The 21,511-nt window shown below is 43.0% G+C and overlaps 1 protein-coding gene across 1 annotated transcript in view; it reads left to right on the top strand.

Annotated features, from left to right (window-relative positions):
• Positions 1-21,511, top strand: part of SMG6 (SMG6, nonsense mediated mRNA decay factor) — a 243,643-nt gene that overhangs the window by 5,637 nt on the left and 216,495 nt on the right. The window contains exons 3-8 of the mRNA XM_025362851.1: positions 302-494; positions 995-1,105; positions 5,662-5,768; positions 6,024-6,102; positions 14,554-14,664; positions 15,416-15,628. Coding sequence (XP_025218636.1) covers positions 302-494; positions 995-1,105; positions 5,662-5,768; positions 6,024-6,102; positions 14,554-14,664; positions 15,416-15,628 — 814 coding nt within the window. The remainder of the gene's footprint in view (positions 1-301; positions 495-994; positions 1,106-5,661; positions 5,769-6,023; positions 6,103-14,553; positions 14,665-15,415; positions 15,629-21,511) is intronic.

Genomic DNA, 21,511 nt, shown 5'->3' with positions numbered 1-21,511 from the left:
AATGTAAAAAGACTTTCTAGAATGCCAAGAAATGAACAGCATATAGCTTGCAGTGAAGATCTTACTTCAGTTGTTAAATTTAGGTGAAGACATATGGGAAAAAACTATTTTCCTAGACACAAGTATCTTTAGAATGACGTTCTGCTCTGCAGACTGGAAACCAGAGAGAGTAGTATGCCTACCTGGTCACAGTTTTGATTTCCTGCCAAGGGAGGTGGTTAATTTGCAGGAATCTCAAAACTTGGGTCTAGCTCTTTCTATGGTGTATTTGGAGCTGGAAGTTGCATGTATTTTATTCCAGAGCTGAACTGCTGCAGCTATATGAGCGCTGTATTCTATTAGATATTGAGTTCTCTGATAATCAGAATGTGGATCAGATCCTGTGGAAGAATGCTTTCTATCAGGTGATTGAGAAGTTCAGGCAACTTGTCAAGGATCCGAATGTTGAGAACCCAGAACAGATTCGGAACAGACTTTTGGAGCTCTTGGATGAGGTAAACTGTCATCTTTTTGTCCTCGGGGTAAAGGCTTCAGCATTCTGTAGTTATGATGGATTTTTACTACCTGAAATACCGTCTTTTAGAACAGAATATCGACAAAAAAACTATGCCCTTTTCTTGGGTTCTGAGCCTACACTACTCCAGTTGCTTCCTTGGGACTGTAAATTACTGACAATTGGAGTTTTGAGGTTGAAAGCTTTCTGAATGCCTTGGCCTAAAAGGGAGAGAATGAAAATGTGTATATATGTGTTTGTGTTTGTGTTTGTGTGGAGAGAGAGAGAGTGTGTGTGTTCATGTGTTCATATCTTTGAAGAAGGCTTAGACTGAATTTGTCCTGCGCTCAAATTGGTGGCCACTAAATATTGTGCATGTCTCCCTTTTCATAGGATATCTGAACATTAGCAGAACTGTGAAAGGGTTGTCTGCCCCGGTTTTTGGTGGATAGGTTGGATCAGAATAGGTTAATTCAGTAATTTCTTTTTTTCTTTTTATAGGGTAGTGACTTCTTTGATAGTTTGCTTCAGAAGCTGCAGGTTACTTACAAGTTCAAACTGGAAGACTACATGGATGGTCTTGCCATTCGCAGCAAGCCATTACGCAAGACAGTAAGCTACCTTCTTTATTTATCTTAAAATTTTCATTCATTTAGTAAGCATTTATCTAGTGTTATGTGTTAGAGACTCTACTGGGTGTTGAGGATAAAAGAATGAAAGGTATAGTTCAGTGCAGGGCAGATAGATTAAACCAACAGTTGTGGTGTCATGTGTACTATGGTAGTGGCATATAGCAGTGCTCCCCAGCCTGCCTTCTTTCTTTATTTTATTTTTTTCCCTTTTTTGAGATGGAGTTTCATTCTTGTCACCCAGGCTGGAGTGCAGTGGTGTGATCTCGGCTCACTGCAACCTTCAACCTCTGCCTCTCAGGTTTAAGCAGTTCTGCTGTGTCAGTCTCCCGAGTAGCTGGGATTACAGGTGCCCACCGCCAAGCCTGGCTAATTTTTGTGTTTTGTAGGATGGGGTTTCATCATGTTGCCCAGGCTGGTCTTGAACTTTTGACCTTTGGTGATCCACCCACCTCAGCCTCCCAAAGTGCTGAGATTGCAGGCATGAGCCACTGGGCCTGGCCAGTCTCTAGCCTTTTTGGCGCTAGGGACTGGTTTCGTGGAAGACAGTTTTTCCATGGACGGGGATGTGGGGGCATTAGATTCTCATAAAGAGTGCATAGCCTAAGTCCCTCACATGCTTAGTTCGCAATAGGGTTTGCGCACCTGTGAGACCTAATACCACCGCTGATCTGACAGGAGGTAGGGTTCAGGTGGTGTGGCTGGTAGTCCAGGGGAGTGGCTGTAAAGGAAGAGATTGGTTCAGGTTTGGATATGTTTATGTGCTAGCCCGCCCACCGCTCAGACCAGAGACTGGTACCAGTCCGCAGCCTGAGGGTTGGGGACCCCGGTATAGAGTGTTGAAGGGCCATAGAGAGAAGTGAATCTAACTTAGCTTGGTGGGGCCAAGGAAGGCTTCGTGGAGATTGTCAAGCTGAGTTTTGAAACGTGACTAGGGGTTTGCAGATGGGAGGAGCAGTTTAGATAGAGGGTCCAGCAAAAGAGAAACAGGCGTTGTTGGGAAAGTACAGGAAGTTCAGTGTGCTGGTGTTTGTAGTGTGGAGGGGCTATTGCAGGTGGAAGAGCTAACAAAGGGGGAAGTGACTAGGTCATAAGCTCTCATCTGTGCCAAAGAGTTTGGACTTCATTCTGAAAGCTCCGGGGAACCATTAATTGCTTTTTTAGTAAATGGATAAGGTAGGTTTTTTCTTAGAACCGGTCACTTGGGCAGATTGGTGAGTTTGGATGGGAGTTGGAGGAGAGTGGAGATAGAGGAGTCAGGTTGTAGGTCTGAACTCAGATAGAGGTCGTGGAGATGGGAAAGAGAAGACAGATTGGAAAGAAAAGAAATAGAATGGAAGTGTTGGCTGATTTGGTATGAGGGATGGATGAGATTGGAGGCGTGGAGAGTCTGAATCATCTCCCAGCTGGTAGTCCAGGGGAGTGGCTGTAAAGGAAGAGATTGATTCAGGTTTGGATATGCTTAGGTGGAAGTGTGTGTGTTGCAGGAACTTGAACAAATGAATATTGTGGTCTCTCTGGAGGTCAGTAGAAAGCTGGGCTGGTGTTACAGATCATGAGTCATCATGATATAGGTGGTGGTTGAGGCGAAAGTTGGGATACTGGGAAGACTGGCAAAAGATGGGGGTTACATTTCAAGGTGGGGGTAGGTAAAATTGTCAAGTGCAATGGAGCTGTCAAATGATAAGATGACTAAAAAGTGTCCATTGGATTGGATGAACTTATCAAGAGTTAATTTAGTTGGGGAGACTGGAAGCCAGATTGTAGCGAAGAGGGATAAAGCAGTAGAGATTGCAAGAGAGTAATATAGACCATTCTTTTAAGCGTCTTGGCTGTGAAGGCAAGGAGGGAAGACAGCTGAAAGAACATAGAGTTCTAAGAGAAGATTTTTTTCTTTGTTTTTCGTTTTTTTTTTTTTTTTTTTCCTTCTGTACCATGCCTGGCCAGTTTTTGTTTTAAGATGGGAAACTTGAGCATATTTAGGAAGAGGTTAGAGATTCATTACAGAAAGCAGTGTGGTTTATGGAGCAGAGGCTTCCTCTTGCCTTTTTGCTCCTTATGATAAATTACTACATACAAGCTTTCTTACTGATGGACAAATGTTTTTAGCTGGGCACAGTGGCTCACTCCTTAATCCCAGCCCTTTGGGAAGCCAAGGCAGGCAGATCACCTGAGGTCAGGAGTTTGACATGAGCCTGGCCCAACATGGCAAAACCCCATCTCTACTAAAAATTCAAGAATTAGCCAGGTGTGGTGGTGCATGCCTGTAGTGCCAGCTACTCAGGAGGCTGAGACAGGGGAATCGCTTAAACCCAGGAGGCAGTGGTTGCAGTGAGCCAAGACTGCGTTATTGCACTCTAGCCTGGGCAACAAAGTGAGACTCTATCGCAAAAAAAAAAAAAAAAAAAAAAAAAGTGTTTATTGAGTTCCTCTTACATGCTTGGTGGCATTTTAGGCAGAGGCAATTCAGTGTAGATTGAAAAAAATTTAAAACGTGCTCCTGTTTCTTGGAGTTTAGTGTTTGATTGGGGGTGAGTGCAGACTGACTTTCGCCAAGGATGTTGGGGGTGTATACTGTAAAGGATTAACCTAGTTTTAAAGAATCCTGGGAGACTGAGAAAGTCATAGTTAAACTAAGACTGAAGGCCGAAAACATCAGCCAGGTGAAGGTGTAGGTGAAAATGCAAGGAGAGGAGCATTCTAGGGGAAGAGGACAATATACTTAAAGGCCCTGAAGTGGAAAACAGCACGGTGTGTTAGGGGAACTGAGGAGTCTGTCTGACTGAGGTACAGAGAGTGACCGGGAATGTGGTGCTGATGAAGTAAGCAGGGGCTCAATTGTCCAGGACTTCATGCTGAGGATGAAGAGCCTTTGAAAGAATTTTTTTTTTTTTTTGGAGACCGAGTCTTGCTCTGTCACCCAGGCTGGAGTGCAGTGGCGTGATCTTGGCTTACTGCAAGCTCCGCCTCCTGGGTTCAGCCATTCTCCTGCCTCAGCCTCCCGAGTAGCTGGGACTATAGGCGCCCGCTGCCACGCCTGGCTAACTTTTTGTATTTTTAGTAGAGTCAGAGTTTCACCGTGTTAGCCAGGATGGTCTCGATCTCCTTACCTTGTGATCCGCCCGCCTTGGCCTCCCGAAGTGCTGAGATTACAGGCGTGAGCCACCGCACCCGGCCGAAATAATTTGTTTTGTTTTGTTTTTCTCTCTTACCAAGATGACAAAGTGGATGTAGTATGGAGGCATAATCAGTTCTCTTTGTGCTTTATCAGTTAAATACAGAGGATTCTTAACACCTTTGGGGATGTTCATTCATAGAATTTGTGGAATAGTTAGGACTTAGGGGATATGTGATATGTAGTGATATGTAACTTTGCTGAGGTACAAATTTGAGTTACATGCTAGGTAGGAGGTTAAGGTGCAGTAGCTAGTTTGCTTAGTGAGTGTGCCTTCCTGAGGGGTCAGTATCTCCTTCTCAATGAAGCTTTGCTCTTTGTTCAGTGGTATGTTAATTTCTTCCGTGTGCAGTGGAGTGGATTATATTGTGTGCTTGAAGTGGTGTTCCTTAGGGAGATACTTTGGTGGGCGCATGTCTTGGGATTGGTTTACTCTGTTTTCTGAGTGACAGATGCCAAGCCTATCAGTGAGAAAACATATAGTACTGCACAGTGTGGCATGTTGTTAATGTTTGATAAAACGATTCATTGTTTTAGGCGAAGGTAATATAATGCCGTGGTACAATTCTGTGATATTAACAGTTTGAAGAAAGACTGTAATGATGGCAGAAAAAGAATAGGGTGGCTGGGCATGATGGCTCACGCCTGTAATCGCAGCACTTTGGGAGGCTGAGGCAGGCAGATCACTTGAGGCCCGGAGTTTGAGACCAGCCTGGGCAACATGGTGAAACCCTGTCTCTATTAAAAATACAAAAATTAGCTGGGCATGGTGGTGCATGCCTGTCATCCCAGAACTCAGGAGGCTGAGGCACAAGAATCACTTGGGCTCAGGAGGTGGAGGTTGCAGTGAGCCGAGATCGCGCCACTGTACTCCAGCCTGGGCAACAGAGTGAGACTCGGTCTCAGAAATTATTAGGGGAGAAGAAAGAACAGAGTAAACAATTGTCTTCATGTTTGTATGTCTCTTTATAGTTTATAAAATTTTTTACGTTTATTTCCTCCAGCTGCCCTATAGAGTAGTTATTTCTACATTCAGATGAAGAAACTGAGTCCCGGAGCATCTCAAAGACTTCCTTGAGATCAAACACTATTCCATAGAGTCGGGTATCCTGACTACTAATATCGAAATGTTTTCTTTCATTTGCCTGGGACTCAAGAATCTCCCTTTCTCTTTCTCAGTAAATTTTGTGTCACACGGTTGACTGTCTTTTTGGTAGTCAGGTTTAGGCTGAAAACTTTATACTTTGTGGAGGACTGCTAGTGCCTTACCAGTGCTACATTGTCATTTTCACCCCATCGCTGTCCTTTGAGGGTTGAAGTTAGTGTTTCTTGGCTTTTCTACTAACTGATTGTTTTTCCTGAAGGTGAAGTATGCCTTGATCAGTGCCCAGCGAAGTATGATATGCCAAGGAGATATTGCTAGGTACCGGGAGCAAGCCAATGATACCGCAAACTATGGGAAAGCACGCAGGTACTTTTACCTCCACTTCATTATTTCTCTTCCCTATGTGGCTCTAAGCTAAGCCTTACTAAGAGCACTAGGCCACTCGAGCTGCCTCCCATATGGGTGTTCTACAGGTGTCCCTATTGGTCCCTGTAGTCATGCCTTACCTCTCCAGGGTTACATCTAACACTGTACCTTATATCTTAAGTATTAGGGCTATCAGGATGAATTGGGAAAAAGCTAATCCGGAACTAGCATTTTCTTACTGTTTTTCTGTTCTAGTTGGTACCTGAAGGCCCAGCACATTGCTCCCAAGAATGGACGCCCCTATAACCAGTTGGCTTTGCTGGCAGTGTATACGGTAAGAAATCCTGTGGACAGGGGAAGTGCTTTGCAGGAGGTATCTTACAATATGGAGTTTGATAATATCAGTTCTTGGCGCTTCATTTCATCTCATCACTGTAGCCCAAAGAATATCCCCTCAAACTCCTTTCATTACAGTTACTCTCAGAATTAAGTTGTCAGGGATTCCTCACTTCACTTAACTCTGTGCTTTGTCTATCCACTTACCACTGCACTTTAATTCCTAAGGGAATGCTTATGCTCCAGCTAAACACCATTGTTTGTTTCTGACCAGAGCTTCTGCTCTGAATTTTGTCTTGATTCTCTTCCCTTTCTGTTGAACTAGAGAACTCATTCTGTAAGAAAAATAAGGCTTACTTCTCTCCCTTAAAGTTTGCACCTAGCTCTAAGTAGTCGGATCTTTACTTCCTTTCCCCAGATCCTGTTACTACTTTTAACTTTTTATCTAAGGTGCCTCCATAGCAGAAGCACAGTGAGCACCAGATTGTACTTCTCTAGGTCTAATCATTGTGCTCTCAATATGTCTCTAATGGAGAAGCAGGCCTTGGGAGCTGAGAGGGCTCCTAGGGAGAAAGCTGAATTCAAGGGGGAAAGTGGGGACCAGTGGTAGGTACCAGAGGTTCGATCATAAAAAGCAGATAAGATGCTCGTTTAGCAAGGAGAAAATTTTCTTTTCTTTTCTTTTTTTTTTTTTTTTTAGAGAGGCAGGGTTTTGCTCTGTCACCCAGGCTGGAGTGCAGGTGATCCTCCTGCCTCCGCCTCCCGAGTAACTGGGACTACAGGCACACTCTACTGCACCCAGATAACAAAAAACGTTTTTCTGTAGAGACGGGGTATTGCTTTGTCTCTACAGGCTGGCCTCGAACGCCTGGGCCCAAGTGATTGTCCAGCCTCAGCCTCCCAAGAAAATTCTTAATAATTATGGGTTGAAATAGTTGATTAAGTAATGTGGTTTACTGAAACACTTCTTTCAGAATTTGTTGAATCTCTCTTTTCTGTTTTTACCTCTGTCTTATTCTCTGTGATGGGATTATGGGATTTTTTTCCCGCCCCTCTTTGCAGCGTTATTTTTTCTTCCCCTTTTCTCTATATCCATCTTTTCCTCATTCATTCATTGTAATCATTGAACGAAATGTTAATTAGAAAATACAATTAACCATCACCTTTATCTAGTGTCAGAACATTTTCATCACCCGAAAGGAGACCTCATACCTATGCTTTCCATCCCTCCATCGCCTCAGCCCCTGACAACCACTCGTCTGATTTCTGTCTCTGTATCTGTACCTATTCTGGATGTCTCATGTAAATGGGATCATAAAACATACGACTTTTTGCAGTTCTCTAATGATACACAATGTTGAGCATCTTTTCATATGCCTCCCATCTACATATCTTATTCAGTGAGGTGTTCAGATCTTTTGCCCCACCCCCACTTTTTTGCCCATTTTTACAATTGAGTTTTTTCCCTTGTTTAAGAGTTCTTTGTATATTTTAGTTACAAGTCCTTTATCAGGTATGTGTTTTGCGTCTGTTTTCTTCCAGACAGTGGCTTGTCTTCGCATTCTTCAGCAGTGTCTTTTGCAGAGCAGAAATTTTAAATTTTAATGAAATCCATCTTATCAGTTATTTCTTTCATGGATTATGCTTCTGATGTTTTATTTAAGAAGTTGTCTTCAAACCCATGGCTAACTTAATGTTGTGTTACTTTCTAGGAGTTGTATAGTTTTATGTTTTACGTTTAGGTCTGTAATACATTTTGAGTTACTTTTTGTGAAGTGTAAGGCTCGTGTATAGATGTATTGATGTGGGTGGATATACAGTTGTTCTAGCACCATTTGTTGAAATGACTATCCTTAAGGCTGGGCGCGGTGGCTCAAGCCTGTAATCCCAGCACTTTGGGAGGCCGAGACGGGCGGATCACGAGGTCAGGAGATCGAGCCCATCCTGGCTAACACGGTGAAACCCTGTCTCTACTAAAAAATACAAAAAAAAACTAGCCAGGCGAGGTGGCGAGCACCTGTAGTCCCAGCTACTCGGGAGGCTGAGGCAGGAGAATGGCGTAAACCCGGGAGGTGGAGCTTGCAGTGAGCTGAGATCTGTCCACTGCACTCCAGCCTGGGTGACAGAGCGAGACTCCGTCTCAAAAAAAAAAAAAAAAGAAATGACTGTCCTTTCACCTTTGAATTGCCTTTGCTCCTTTGTCAAAGACCAGCTGACTATATTTGCGTGAGTTTATTTCTGGCCTCTCTGTTCCCATTGATCTATTTGTCTGTTCTTTGCTTAGTACCACACTGTCTTGGTTCCTGTAACTATTTATGTTTTGAAGTGCAGTAGCGTCAGTCTTCCACCTTTGTTTTTCAGTATTGTATTGGCTATTCTGGATCTTTTGCCTTCCCATGTAAACTTGAGATTCAGTTTGTTGATATCCACAAACCTAGTGTGTATTAAGTGATAACTCATTGTGGTTTCTTGTTGGATTCTCTTAGCAACTAATGATGTGCATCTTTTCATGTGCTGATTTGCTGTTGGGAGACATATCTGTTCAGTTTCATTGCTCATTGAGAAAAATTTTAATTATGTATGTATATATATAAGTAATAATAATAATTATTATTTTTTTGAGATGAAGCCTCGCTCTGTTGTCCAGGCCGGAGTGCAGTGCTGTAGTTATCTCGACTTACTGTAACCTCCGCCTCCTGGGTTCAAGCTATTCTCCTGCCTCAGCCTCCAGGGTAGCTGGGATTACGGGTGCATACCACCACCCCCGCTATTTTTTTTTGTATTTTTAGTATAGATGGGGTTTCACCATGTTGATCAGGCTAGTCTTGAACTGCTGACCTCAAGTGATCCACCTACCTCAGCCTTACACTGGAATTATATGCGTGAGCCATCACACCTGGCAATTTTAATATTTTAATTGTAAAATACTCATAAAATTTATCCTCTTACCCATATATACGTGTGTATATATATTTAAGAGATAGGATCGCACTCTGTCATCTAGGCTGTAGTGCAGTGACACAGTCATAGCCCACTGCAGTCTCGACCTCCTGGGTTCAGGTGATCCTCCTGCCTTAGCTTCCTGATTAGCTGAGACTACGGGCACACACCACCATATCCAGGTAATATTTTGATGTTTTGTATAGACAGGATCTCATTCCGTTGCCCAGGCAGGTCTTGGAACTCCTGGCCTCAAGTGATCTTCTTGCCTTGGCCTCCCAAACTGCTGAGATTACAGGCATGAGCCATTGCTCCCAGTCACTTACTTTTTTTTTTTTTTTGAGACAGGGTCTCACTTTGTCACCCAGGCTGGAATATGGTGGCATGACCTCAGCTCACTGTAGCCTCGACCTCCCAGGTTCAAGCCATTCTCCTGCCTCAGCCCCCCAAGTAGCTGCAACTACAGGTGCCCGCCACCACACCTGGCTAATTTTTGCGTTTTTTGTAGAGATGGCGTTTCACCATGTTATCCAAGCTGGTCTCGAACTCCTGAGCTCCTCAGTGATCTGCCCACCTCAGCCTCTCAGAGTGCTAGGATACAGGTGTGAGCCACCAGCCCTGCCTATCTTACCCACTTTTTTTTTTTTTTTTTTTTTTTTGGGGAGAGGGTCTCTGTCACCCAGGCTGGAGTGCAGTGGCCTGATCTTGGCTCACTGCAACCGCCCACTCCCAGGCTCAAGCGATCTTCCCACCCCAGCCTCCCGACCACAGGCACATGCCACCCCACTTGGCTAAATTTTTTGTGTTTATGGTAGAGGTGGGGTTTCACTATGTTGCTCAGGCTGGTCTTGAACTCCTGACTTCAAGCTAGCCACCTGCCTCCACCTCCCAAAGTGCTGGGATTACAGGCATGAGCCACCGCTCCCGGGCTGTCTTGCTCTTTTTCTTTTTTTGAGATGGAGTCTCACTCCGTGGCCCAGGCTGGAGTGCAGTGGTGTGATCTTGGCTCACTGCCACCTCCACCTCCCGGGTTCAAGTGATTATCCTGTCTCAGCTTCCTAAGTAGCTGGGACCACAGGCTCATACCACCACGCCTGGCTAATTTTTGTATTTTTAATGGAGATGGGGTTTCGCCATGTTGGCCAGGCTGGTCTTGAACTCCAACCTCAGGTGATCCACCCACCTTGGCCTCCAAAAGTGCTGGCATTACAGGCGTGAGACACCGTGCCCGGCCTGTCTTACCCATTTTTAAGTGTAGCTTCGGTAGCATTAAGTACATTCATGTTGTAGTGCAACCAGTCTCCAGAATGCTCTTCATTTTACAAAACTGAAGCTGCGTATCTATTAAATAACATCTCCCCCTTCTCTCTTCCCACAACCTCTGCAACTACCCTTCTGCTTTCTGTTACTATGAATTTGGCTACTCCAGGTACCTCATGTAAGTGGAATTATGCAGTATTTGTTCTTTTGTGACTGGGTTATTTCACTTAGCTTAGGTCCTCATGGTTCATCCATGTAGTAGCATGTGTCAGAATTTCCTCCTTTTGGAGGGTGAATTATATTTCATTGTGTATGTATACCACATTTTATATGTGCATTCACCCATTGGTGGATACTTGTATTGCTTCCATCTGTTGGCTATTGTGAATAATGCCACAGTGAACATGGGTGTTCAAATAAAATCTCTTCAAGACCCTGCTTCCAATTCTTCTGGGTATGTACCCAGAAAACAAATTACTAGATCATTTGGTAATTCTCATTTTAGTTTTTTAGAACAACCATACTGTTTTCCATAGCAGCTACACCATTTTATATTCCAACCTACAGCACGCAAGGCTTCTGATTTCTCCACTTTCTTGCCAACACTTATTTTCTGCTTTTCTGATAGTAGCCATTGTAATGGTGGTGAGGTGATATCACATTATAGTTTTAATTTGTTTCCCTAATGATTAGCATTTTTTCATATGCACATTGGTCATTTGCATATCATATTTCCAGTCCTTTCTCCATTTAAAAATTGTTATTGTGTTGTCAAGATGTATGAGTTCTTTATATATTCTGGATGCTAGACCTTTATTAGATATATAATTTGCAAACATTTTCCTCCATTTTGTGGATTGTCTTTTCATTCTCTTGAGAATATCCTTTGATGCACAAGTGTTTTTTAATTTTGTTGAAGTCCAGTTTATCTTTTTTCTTTTGTTCCTTGCACTTTCGATGTCATAGCTATGAAACCATTACCAAATCCAAGGTTTAGAAAATTACCTCTTTATTTTCTTCTAAGAGTTTTAGACTTTTACCTCTTGTATTTAGGTCTTTGATTAATTTTAGGTTAATTTTTATATATAGTATGAGGTAAAGGTCCAACTTCATTCTTTTACATGTGGTTATTACATTCTATCAGCACCATTTGTTGAAGAGACTGTTCTTTCTTCATTGAATAGTCTTGGTTCCCTTGTCAAAAGTCACTTTATATGTGGGTTTGTTTCTGAACTCTTAGTTTTCTTCCATTTTTTTATATGTCAGTCCTCATGCCAGTACCACAGCTGTTTTAGTTACTGTAGGTTTGTGGTAAGAAAAATTGGGAAATGTGAGTCCCCTAACTTTGTTTTTTATTTATTTATTTATTTTTTCCAAGACTGTTTTGGCCATTTGAGGTCCCTTGTAATTGCATATGGATTTTAGGATCAGCTTTTTCATTTTTGCAGAATCATTGGAATTTTGATAAGGATTGCATTGAATCTGTAGATTGCTTTGGGAAGTATTGCCATCTTCAAAATATTAAGCCTTCTAATTCATGAACACAGGGTGTCTTTTTATTTACTTCCTTCTTTAATTTCTGTTAACCCTGTGTATAATAAGTTTTGCACTTCCTTGGTTAAATATATTCCTAAGTATGTCATTCTTTTTGATGCTTTTGTAAAAAGAATTGTTTTCTTTTTTTCTCTCTTTCTCTGTTTTTTTTTTTAGACAGGGTCTCGGCCAGGTGGGTTGGCTCACATCTGTAATCCTAGCACTTTGGGAGGCTGAGGCGGGCAGATCACTTGAGGTCAGGAGCTCCAGACCAGCCTGGCCAACTTGGTGAAACCCCATCTTTACTAAAAATATAAAAATCAGCCAGTTGTGGTGGCACACACCTGTAGTCCCAGCTACTCGGGAGGCTGAGGTGGGAGAATTGCTCAAGCCTGGGAGTTGGAGGTTGCAGTGAGCTGAAAGCGTGCCATTGCGCTCCAGCCTAGACGACAGAGCGAGGCTTCGTCTCAAAAAAGAAAGAAAAAAAGAAGTCTCTCTGTGTTGCCAAGGCTTGTCTTGAACTCCTGGCTTCAAGTGAGCCTCCTCCCTCTGCCTCCCAAAGTGCTAGGATTATAGGCCTGAGCCATTTTGCCCAGACAGAAATTGTTTTCTTAATTTCCTTTTTTCAGATTGCTCATTGCTAGTATATAGAAATGTAACTGAATTTTGTGTGTTGATCTAGTATGCTGCAACTGTGCTAAATTCCCTCAATGGCTTTTTGTCATTTGGATTAAATTTTCTTTTTCACAGACCTCTGACCTAGATTAGCACTTCCTTCAAGTTCTTTTCCTCTATCCCTCTTTTTTCTGTCTGTCTCCTCTTCGTTGTCTGTTAGCAACATTTTCCCAACTTTTCTGCTACTTCCAGTCAGTCAGTCATTCTTTCTCTTCCAATCAGTGAATCTCAGGTATTTATTAAGAACACAGCACATGTACAGTGCTTTGCTAGATGCCAGGAATGATAAAATATTGACTTGCTTTCTTCCCTGAAAAAAAAATGTGTTGAGAAAACAAGTGAGATGTATAGACAGTGATACAAATTAGACTTGATAACTGTGTAATTGATTGTTAGATGCACCATTATCTTCTGTCCACTGAGAAGAATGCTGCAAATTACAATAAGACACAACAATAGATACCGATTGTAAGTTGTATCTCTGTTTTGGAAATTTTTTAATATGAAAAAATATTTTGATAAAATACAGTCTCGAATCAAGTGAGTAGGGTAGATAGAAATTAGTATGGATTGGAATAATAATAAAAACAGCTACCACTTAACTGTAATAGTGTGCCAAATATTCTGTTAAACTATATGCATTATCTAAGTTTAATCTTTTTGGGAGACATATGTTGTAAACATCTCCATTTTGCAAGTAAGGAAACTTCTCTAGGTTAACGTGCTTAGTGTCATACCTAACAAATGCAAGACCAATTTCAGACTCAGGCATTTGACCTTAGAACCTGTGCCTTTAGCCATGCCAGATGAATACAAGATAGGAGTTTTGAAGGATAAGGAGACGCTGGGGAGAGAAAGAAGCTAGCATTTTAAATGTATTTTGAAACAGTTATGGAAAACAGTGAAAATGTACATGAAGTTGGAGAAAAAGTGAGAAAGCCTTTTGGATATTCTTTCTACCTTTGTTTCAATGTTTTCCTTTTTCCTTCTTTCTGACCCACTTCCTTTTTCTTCTTCGTTTCCCTATTAATTGCTTATAAATAGACTTGCTGAATTTATTGAATAATACCCATAAAATGTTCAACCCAACTACTAATTATTTATTTTAAAAAATTATCAATAACAATGACAACATCATTGATTAAGTACAGTTAAGTGTGAGACAGTGGCCAACTCTTCGTAAGCCTGAGGATACTCCTCCATTGGGTATTATTACTCCCACTGTAGTGTTGAGGATATGGGAGCTCAGGAAGATTATTACATAATAATGTAATAACCTTGGAGACTTTTGTCCAAAGTCTCCAAGTCAACTCCTGGATTAGCCAGTATTTGGACCAAGGTCTGTCTGGCTTGTAATTTCGTGATTTCATTATACCATGCTGACTGTCTGATAAGAATAGGAAATAGAAAGTGAGTTGAACATCATACTTTCTCTAAGAACAAGTTGTAATTTCTGTTTGTATTTTTTTTTTTTTTTTGAGAGGGAGTCTGGCTCTGTCGCCCAGGCTGGAGTGCTGTGGCCGGATCTCAGCTCACTGCAAGCTCCGCCTCCCGGGTTTACGCCATTCTCATGCCTCAGCCTCTCGAGTAGCTGGGACTACAGGCCCCCACCACCTCGCCCGGCTAGTTTTTTGTATTTTTTTAATAGAGACAGGGTTTCACCATGTTAGCCAGGATGGTCTCCATCTCCTGACCTCGTGATCCACCCGTCTCGGCCTCCCAAAGTGCTGGGATTACAGGCTTGAGCCACCGCGCCCGGCCTTCTGTTTGTATTTTAAGAGGCTGTTCATTCCTTTCTCTCCTTATGAGTTCTTGGTTCTTGGAGCACCTCTGCATGTAAGATATAATACTGTGCGAGAAGAGATCTGTGATGCAGTTGCGATGGCTTCTCCCGTGGATAGCATTTCTGGTTTTGTTGTTGGAATTCCTCTCAGTTTGGGAGACAGGCTGGGAGAGAGAGTAGGATTTCCTGAGTCAGCTGCCTCTTGCTGGAGTTAGGAAGAGAATTGGTTGACTGAATATCTCTGGCCTCTTTCCACAGAGGAGGAAGCTTGACGCTGTCTATTACTATATGCGCAGTTTAGCTGCCAGCAACCCTATCCTGACTGCCAAGGAGAGTCTCATGAGCTTGTTTGAAGAGACCAAGCGGAAGGTGAGTAGGGATGTGGCAGAACCCATCCTTCCTCGAATAATGCATTTCCCTGAGTGTCGGTGTGTCCTGGCTCTGCACAGTGGCAGGATCGTAGCTGATGAGATTTATCTGAGGTGCGATTATTGCTGAGTGTCTGTGTGTCCTCTGGGAATGAGTCATACCGTCCTTAAGTGGTCCCGTCAGACTGTGCTGAGGGATGATCGGTCAGCCTCTGTGCAGGACAAAACTGTGATCTTCAGGAGAGCTGTCAGGGGCCCTTGGATGTACATGTACATGCTCTACAGAATTGATAACTTTTATGAGACAAAGCAGATGACACTGCTACTTTGGGACTGTGGTACAGTCTTTTTATTGTCAAATAAACAAATACCGGTGAGGTGAGGCTTTTCTCTGAAAGCTGAATCTCAGGTGAATCTGAGCTCGTGTGTTTTTTGTTTTTGAGACAGAGTTTCGCTCTTGTTGCCCAGGCTGGAGTGCAATGATGCGATCTCGGCCCACTGCAACCTCCACCTCCCAGGTTTAAGTGATTCTCATGCCTCAACCTCCCAAGTAGCTGGGATTACAAGTGTGTGCCACCACACCCAGCTAATTTTGTATTTTTAATAGAGATGGGGTTTCACTATTTTGGTCAGGCTGGTCTCAAACTCCTGACCTCGAGTGATCCACCTGCCTTGGCGTCTCTTAAGTGCTGGGATTACAGGTGTGAGCCACCACACCCGGCCATGAGCTTATGTGTTTGTATGTTTTATAGGCAGAACAGATGGAAAAGAAGCAACATGAAGAATTGGAACTGAGCCCTGATCAATGGCGGAAAGGAAAGAAGTCTACTTTCCGGCATGTTGGAGATGACACCACTCGCCTGGAGATCTGGATTCATCCATCCCATCCACGGTCTTCCCAGGGCACTGAGTCTGGGAAGGATTCTGAGCAAGAGAATGGGCTGGGCAGCCTGAGTCCCAGTGATGTAAGTTCCTGAAAGTGATACAATGAGCCCAACTAGCTCAGTAGGCCTGGGTGCCCTGGTTCCTACAGCTGTGAGGCACAGATGCTTCCCTCTGATTGCAAGGAAGACAAACCACTTGAGGCTCCCTGATGGTCTTTTCTCTTCTCATGGATGCTTCGTCTTTATTATGTACTTCCCCCTCTCACCACTATGTGTCACTGCAGAATTTAGTAAAAGTAGGATTCGAATTTTTTTTGTTTGTTTGTTTTGTTTTTGTTTTTTTGGCTGCTTTTTGTTCAGCGTCATCAACATGATGCTTTTTTAGGATTCTATGTGGGATTTTGTACTTATTTTTTCCTCTTGGTTGACCTTATATTCTGAGACTGAACTAAAGTAGCATGGATAGGTTGGTTAGTCTGATTTGTGATCAGCCTTCTATGGGATATCCTCTTTTTTTTTTTTTTTTTTTGGGACGGAGTCTCGCGCTGTCGCCCAGGCTGGAGTGCAGTGGCGCGATCTCGGCTCACTGCAAGCTCCGCCTCCCAGGTTCATGCCATTCTCCTGCCTCAGCCTCCTGAGTAGCTGGGACTACAGGCACCAGCCACCGCGCCCAGCTAATTTTTTGTATTTTTAGTAGAGACGGGGTTTCACCGTGGTCTCGATCTCCTGACCTTGTGATCTGCCCGCCTCGGCCTCCCAAAGTGCTGGGATTACAGGCGTGAGCCACCGTGCCTGGCTGGAATATCCTCTTATAACTCTTGGGCGGAGACTTTTTCCTTCAAGCCGGGAGAAATGACAGTAGAAAATCACAGGCTTGTTTAGAAGATTTCTCCTCTTCATTGACTTAGGAAGTAATTATCGACAGTGTGCCCGTCACTAAAGATACAGTGGACAAGATCTCTTGCTGTCTCAGTGCATTCTAGTGGAGGATGCAAGAGACTGAATAGGCAGTTATAGTGTAATTAATTTTGTTTTGGGGTACACACCCAGTATATGAGAGCACATAGCCATGGGACCAAAGCAGCCATTGGTCAATTGAAGTATAAAGAACAAGTAGGAGTTAGCTCAAGAAGGAAAAGGGAGGTGATAGTGATTCCCAGGCAAAGGAAATAGCATATGCAAAGGGCTGAGGCTGGGGGGAGAGAGAGAGCACAGTAGGTGGAAAATTGCAGTGGCTGGTTCATTGTGCCTTAAGGGTAAAATTCACCCAGTGGGTGGTATAAGCTGGGGCTAGATGTTGAAGGGTCATACGATAAATTATTTGACTTTATCCTGAAAATAGTTGGGAGCTATTGGATGCTTTAAATAGGGGAATAACATCTGCCCTTCAGAAATACAACCTTGGCCACTTTGTAAAATGTTTGGAGAAGAGTAAGACTAGAAATAGGAGACAAGGAGGGTGCTACGGTAGTTCCAAGTGAGATATGAAAAAGACTTGAACCAAGAAATGGCTTTGGAGGTGGGAAGAAGTGAACAGACACAAGCCATATTATTACAGTAGAATCCAAAAGACTTGGTTGAACGTGGGGAGCTCAGGGAGAAGGAAGAGTCAAAGTCCAGTGTGGTGGCTACTGTCTGTAATCCCAGCACTTTGGGAGGCCAAGGCAGGAGGATCGCTGGAGCCCAGGAATTTAGTACCAGCCTAGGCAACAAAACGAGGCTTCTGTCTCTACAAAAAAATTTTCAAAATTAGCTGGGCATGGTGATGCGGGCCTCTGCTCCTAGCTCCTCAAGAGTCTGAGGCAGGAGGATTGCTTGAGTCCAGGAGTTCAAGGCTGTTGAGAGCTATGATCCAGCCTAGGTGCCAGAGCAAGACCCCATCTCAAAAAAAAAAAAAAAAGGTCAAGAATGAGCCCAAGAGCGTCAAGGCTGCACCACTACACCCCAGCCTGAGTGATGTGTGAGACCCTGCCTTCCAAAAAGTGAATGTATACAGTCACAAACAGGGTTGGTCTCTGTTGCTCAGGCCCGACTGAGTGCAGTGATGCGATCCGACTCCTGAGTTCCAGTGATCTTCCTGCCTCAGCCTCCTGAGTTGCTAGGACTATAGGCATGTACCACCACACCCAGCTCATTTTTTGTAGAGATGGAGACTTGCCCTGTTGCCCAGGCTGGTCTCAAACTCCTGGCCTCAAGCAGTCCTCCCGTGGCCTCCCAAAGATCTGGGATTACTGGCATGAGGTACCATGTCTGTCCCATTTTATTTCTAAATATACAAATAATATATGAATATAGTTTTGGTAAAAACTTGTAGATAGAATATAATTTAATTTGTTTTCTAAACTTGATGAAGCTATTTATATATTTTCAGCTTGTATATCATCCTTGGGTAATTATTTCCCTTAATTTTCTTTAAATTTAAATCTTTGAGTTTGGGCTTTTCGTTTTAGGCTACCAGCCCTTGAAGAAATCTGCAGTTTCTGGCCTGGCGCGATGGCTCACGCCTATAATCCCAGCACTTTAGGAGGCCGAGGCATGCGGATCACTTGAGGTCAGGAGTTCGAGACCAGCCTGGCCAACATGGTGAAACCCTGTCTCTACAAAAAAGTGAGCTGGGCGTGGCGGCGCACTCCTGTAATCCCAGCTATTCGGGAGGCTGAGGCAGGAGAGTTGCTTGAACCCAGGAGGCGGAGGTTGCAATGAGCCAAGATTGTTCCACTGCGCTCCAGCCTGGGCAAAGAAGCGAGACTTTGTCTCAAAAAAAAAAAAAAAAAGAAAGAAAAGAAATCTGCAGTTTCATAACTTTTCATTTATCTAGCCAGGAAACCACACTGCCATTTTCACCTGCTTTCTCAGGCCCAAGTTGGCTTCCTATTTTTTTTTTTCCCTCACAGTAGGTCCTAAGAGCTCAGCTTGCTTTCTCTGTTCCTTGGAACACACACATTGATAAGAAGTAAGCATTGAGGATACAAAAATTAAAATAACCAAAAATGATTTGTAACCTCAAAGAGCACTCGTTCATGTGAGGAAGACATAGATGTGTCGTTATAGTTCCGTGTGGTCAGTGCTGTGATAAAGGCAAGCATGAGAGGCTGTGGGAGCATGCAGTTGGAACACCTAATCCAGTCATGGTTAGGGAAGGCTGGGGCGAGGCCACATTTTGCAGCTTAAAGATGACATAAGGGCATTTCTACATGGAGGCATGAAAACGTGGATGAGGTGTGGAGGCTTTGGGAACTGTGAATAGTCCAGTATGGCTGGAGTCTAGAGTGTGAGAAGTTCTCCTGTGAGCGACTTGAGTCATGCTTGACATGTTCCTTTCCTCTGTTCCACATCCAGTCAGTACCACCTGGTTATTAGGAGGTGGATACTGTTGAATCCACTTCCTAATCGTAACTTGAAGCCATCCACTTCTCTCCTTTCTCATTGCTGCCATAGTAGTTCAAGCTATCACCATTTCAGTAATCCATATACTATTGAAAGAAGTCCCTAATGGTCTTTTCAGATTTATTCCTGGTCCTTTTCTGGCCTTTCTTTTTAGACAGTAACCCAAATGAATGAACTTCCAAATACCCATTTCTGATCATGCCACTCCCTTCTTGAAAGTGTTTAGTTATTTCTGTTTGCTCTTATAATCAGGTCTAAAATCCTCGACATAGTGCACTGGGCCCCTCATGATCTGGCTCCTGCTAGTATAAGATATCTTATACTTTTCATACTTTTTTTCCTTCCTTTGTTAACTATGTTCCAGCCACACTGGCTTCTTCCTTGAAGGATTCAAGCCCTTTTCTGGCTCCTGGCTGTCATACATCTCTCTGCCAGCAATGCACTTACCTCTCACTGGTGTTTCTGCCTTTATCAGTCACTTTCTTTCTTACCCTTCAGGTCTCAGCCTAAATGTCATGTTTCCAGAGGAAAAAAAAAAAAAAAAAAAGAAATCTGCAGTTTCCTGATCCCTGAGACTGGCCATTTTGCCTTTGTAATACCACATTTCTGGTGTAGGTGCTTTTAAGTGTAGTTTTGCGAAGATCTTTACCTTGCTAGATTGAAGGCTCTGTGAGAGTAGAGCCACATCTGGCGTGTTCACTTCTTTGTACCCAGTGTCTGCATATGGAAGATTCTAGTTGATACACAAATGAGGGGAAGAGCAGCAAGGGATGAGGCTAGAGAAGGTAGCAGGGGCCAGGTCCTTCATAAATATTTTGAGGTTTGGCTGTCAGGTATTGAGGGTTTTTAATATTTTTGGAGTTGTGTTGGTCATGTTTAAAAATCGATATATAATAATTGTACATATTTATGGGCTACGTGTGATATTTTTATACATGCATAGAATGTGTAATGATTAAATCAGGGTATGCAGAATATCCATCATGTCAAACATTAGTCATTTAGGTACTAAGGATTTTAAGCAGAGGGATGATATAATTGGATTTCTATAATGATCACTCTTTCCAATACTTCTAGTACTGGAACAAATTTATTTTGTTTTAAAAGGAACTTTCAGGTTGCATAACTAGTAACAATTCATTGTCTCTAAATTAAACAGAAATGTATGTATAGTTTAGGCTGGGTGCGGTGGCTTATGCCTGTAATGCCAGCACTTTGGGAGGCTGAGGCGGGCCAATCACCTGAGGTCAGGAGTTCGAGACCAGCCTGGCCAACATGGTGAAACCCTATCTCTACTAAAAATACAAAAAAATTACCCCAGCATAGTGGTGTCTGCCTGTAATCCTAGCTGCTCGGGAGGCTGAGGCAAGAGAATCGCTTGAACCCGGGAGGCGGAGGTTGCAGTGAGCCAAGATCACACCATTGCACTCCAGCCTGGGTGACAGAGGAAGACTTTGTCTCAAAAAAAAAAAAAAACAGTATATATAGTTTAAAGTGGTAGTCTCTTGTATTCTTTCCTTCAGAGACATCATTGTTAACTGATTGATGTCCTTCCAGACCTTTTTCTAAGCGTTTATAAGTATATACATGTGTGCACATACCTATAAAAACATGAAATGCATTTCAAAATTTTTTTTGAGAGACAGGATCTCCCTCTGTTTCCCAGGCTGGGGTGCAGTGGCATGGTCATGGCCCACTTGAGCCTCTATTTCTTGGGCTCAAGTGATCCTCCTGCCTCAGTCTCCTGAGTAGCTGGGACCACAAGTGTGCACCACCATGCCTGGCTAATTTTTAAAAAACGTTTTGTAGAGATGGGATTTCATTATGTTGCTCAGGCTGGTCTCAAACTTTTAGGCTCAAGCGATCCTCCCACCTTTGCCTCACAAAATGTTTGGATTATAGGCATGAGCCACCAAACCTGGCTGAAATATATTTTTTAACAGAAAGGGGGATAGTACTATATATAACAATCTGCAACTTACTTTTTAAAGTTATTATTTGGACATAAATTATTCCTGCTATAATGTAGTATATACATTCCTAAAAATTACTGTGCTATGCAAAATCATGCAATAAAAACCGCAGGGCTTGTGCAGAAAATGGAATTAGGAGCACCACCCTCAAAAAACTTTCTCAGTGACGTAGTGAAAAAGATAGGAACCTGATTTAAAACTGTTGTACAATTTTATACATGTGAAATGGTTAAGAAATATGTACATACGGCCGGGCCCGGTGGCTCACACCTGTAATCCCAGCACTTTGGGAGGCCGAGGCAGGTATATCACGAGGTCAGGAGATTGAGACCATCCTGGCTAACATGATGAAACTCCGTCTCTACTAAAAATATGAAAAATTAGCCAGGTGTGGTGGCGGGCGCCTGTAGTCCCAGCTACTCTGGAGGCTGAGGCAGGAGAATGGCGTGAACCCTGGAGGCGGAGCTTGCAGTGAGCTGAGAGATCGCGTCACTGCACTCCAGCCTGGGTGACAGAGCGAGACTCCGCCTCAAAAATAAATAAATAAATAAATAAATAAATAAATAAATAAATATGTAAATACTACATTAAACATAGCACTTTA

This window comes from Theropithecus gelada, chromosome 16 (genome assembly GCF_003255815.1).
Source record: "Theropithecus gelada isolate Dixy chromosome 16, Tgel_1.0, whole genome shotgun sequence".
In the NCBI taxonomy this organism is placed as follows: domain Eukaryota; kingdom Metazoa; phylum Chordata; class Mammalia; order Primates; family Cercopithecidae; genus Theropithecus; species Theropithecus gelada.
Note: the sequence above shows the minus strand (reverse complement) of the source record. Positions and strands in the feature narration are given on the sequence as shown.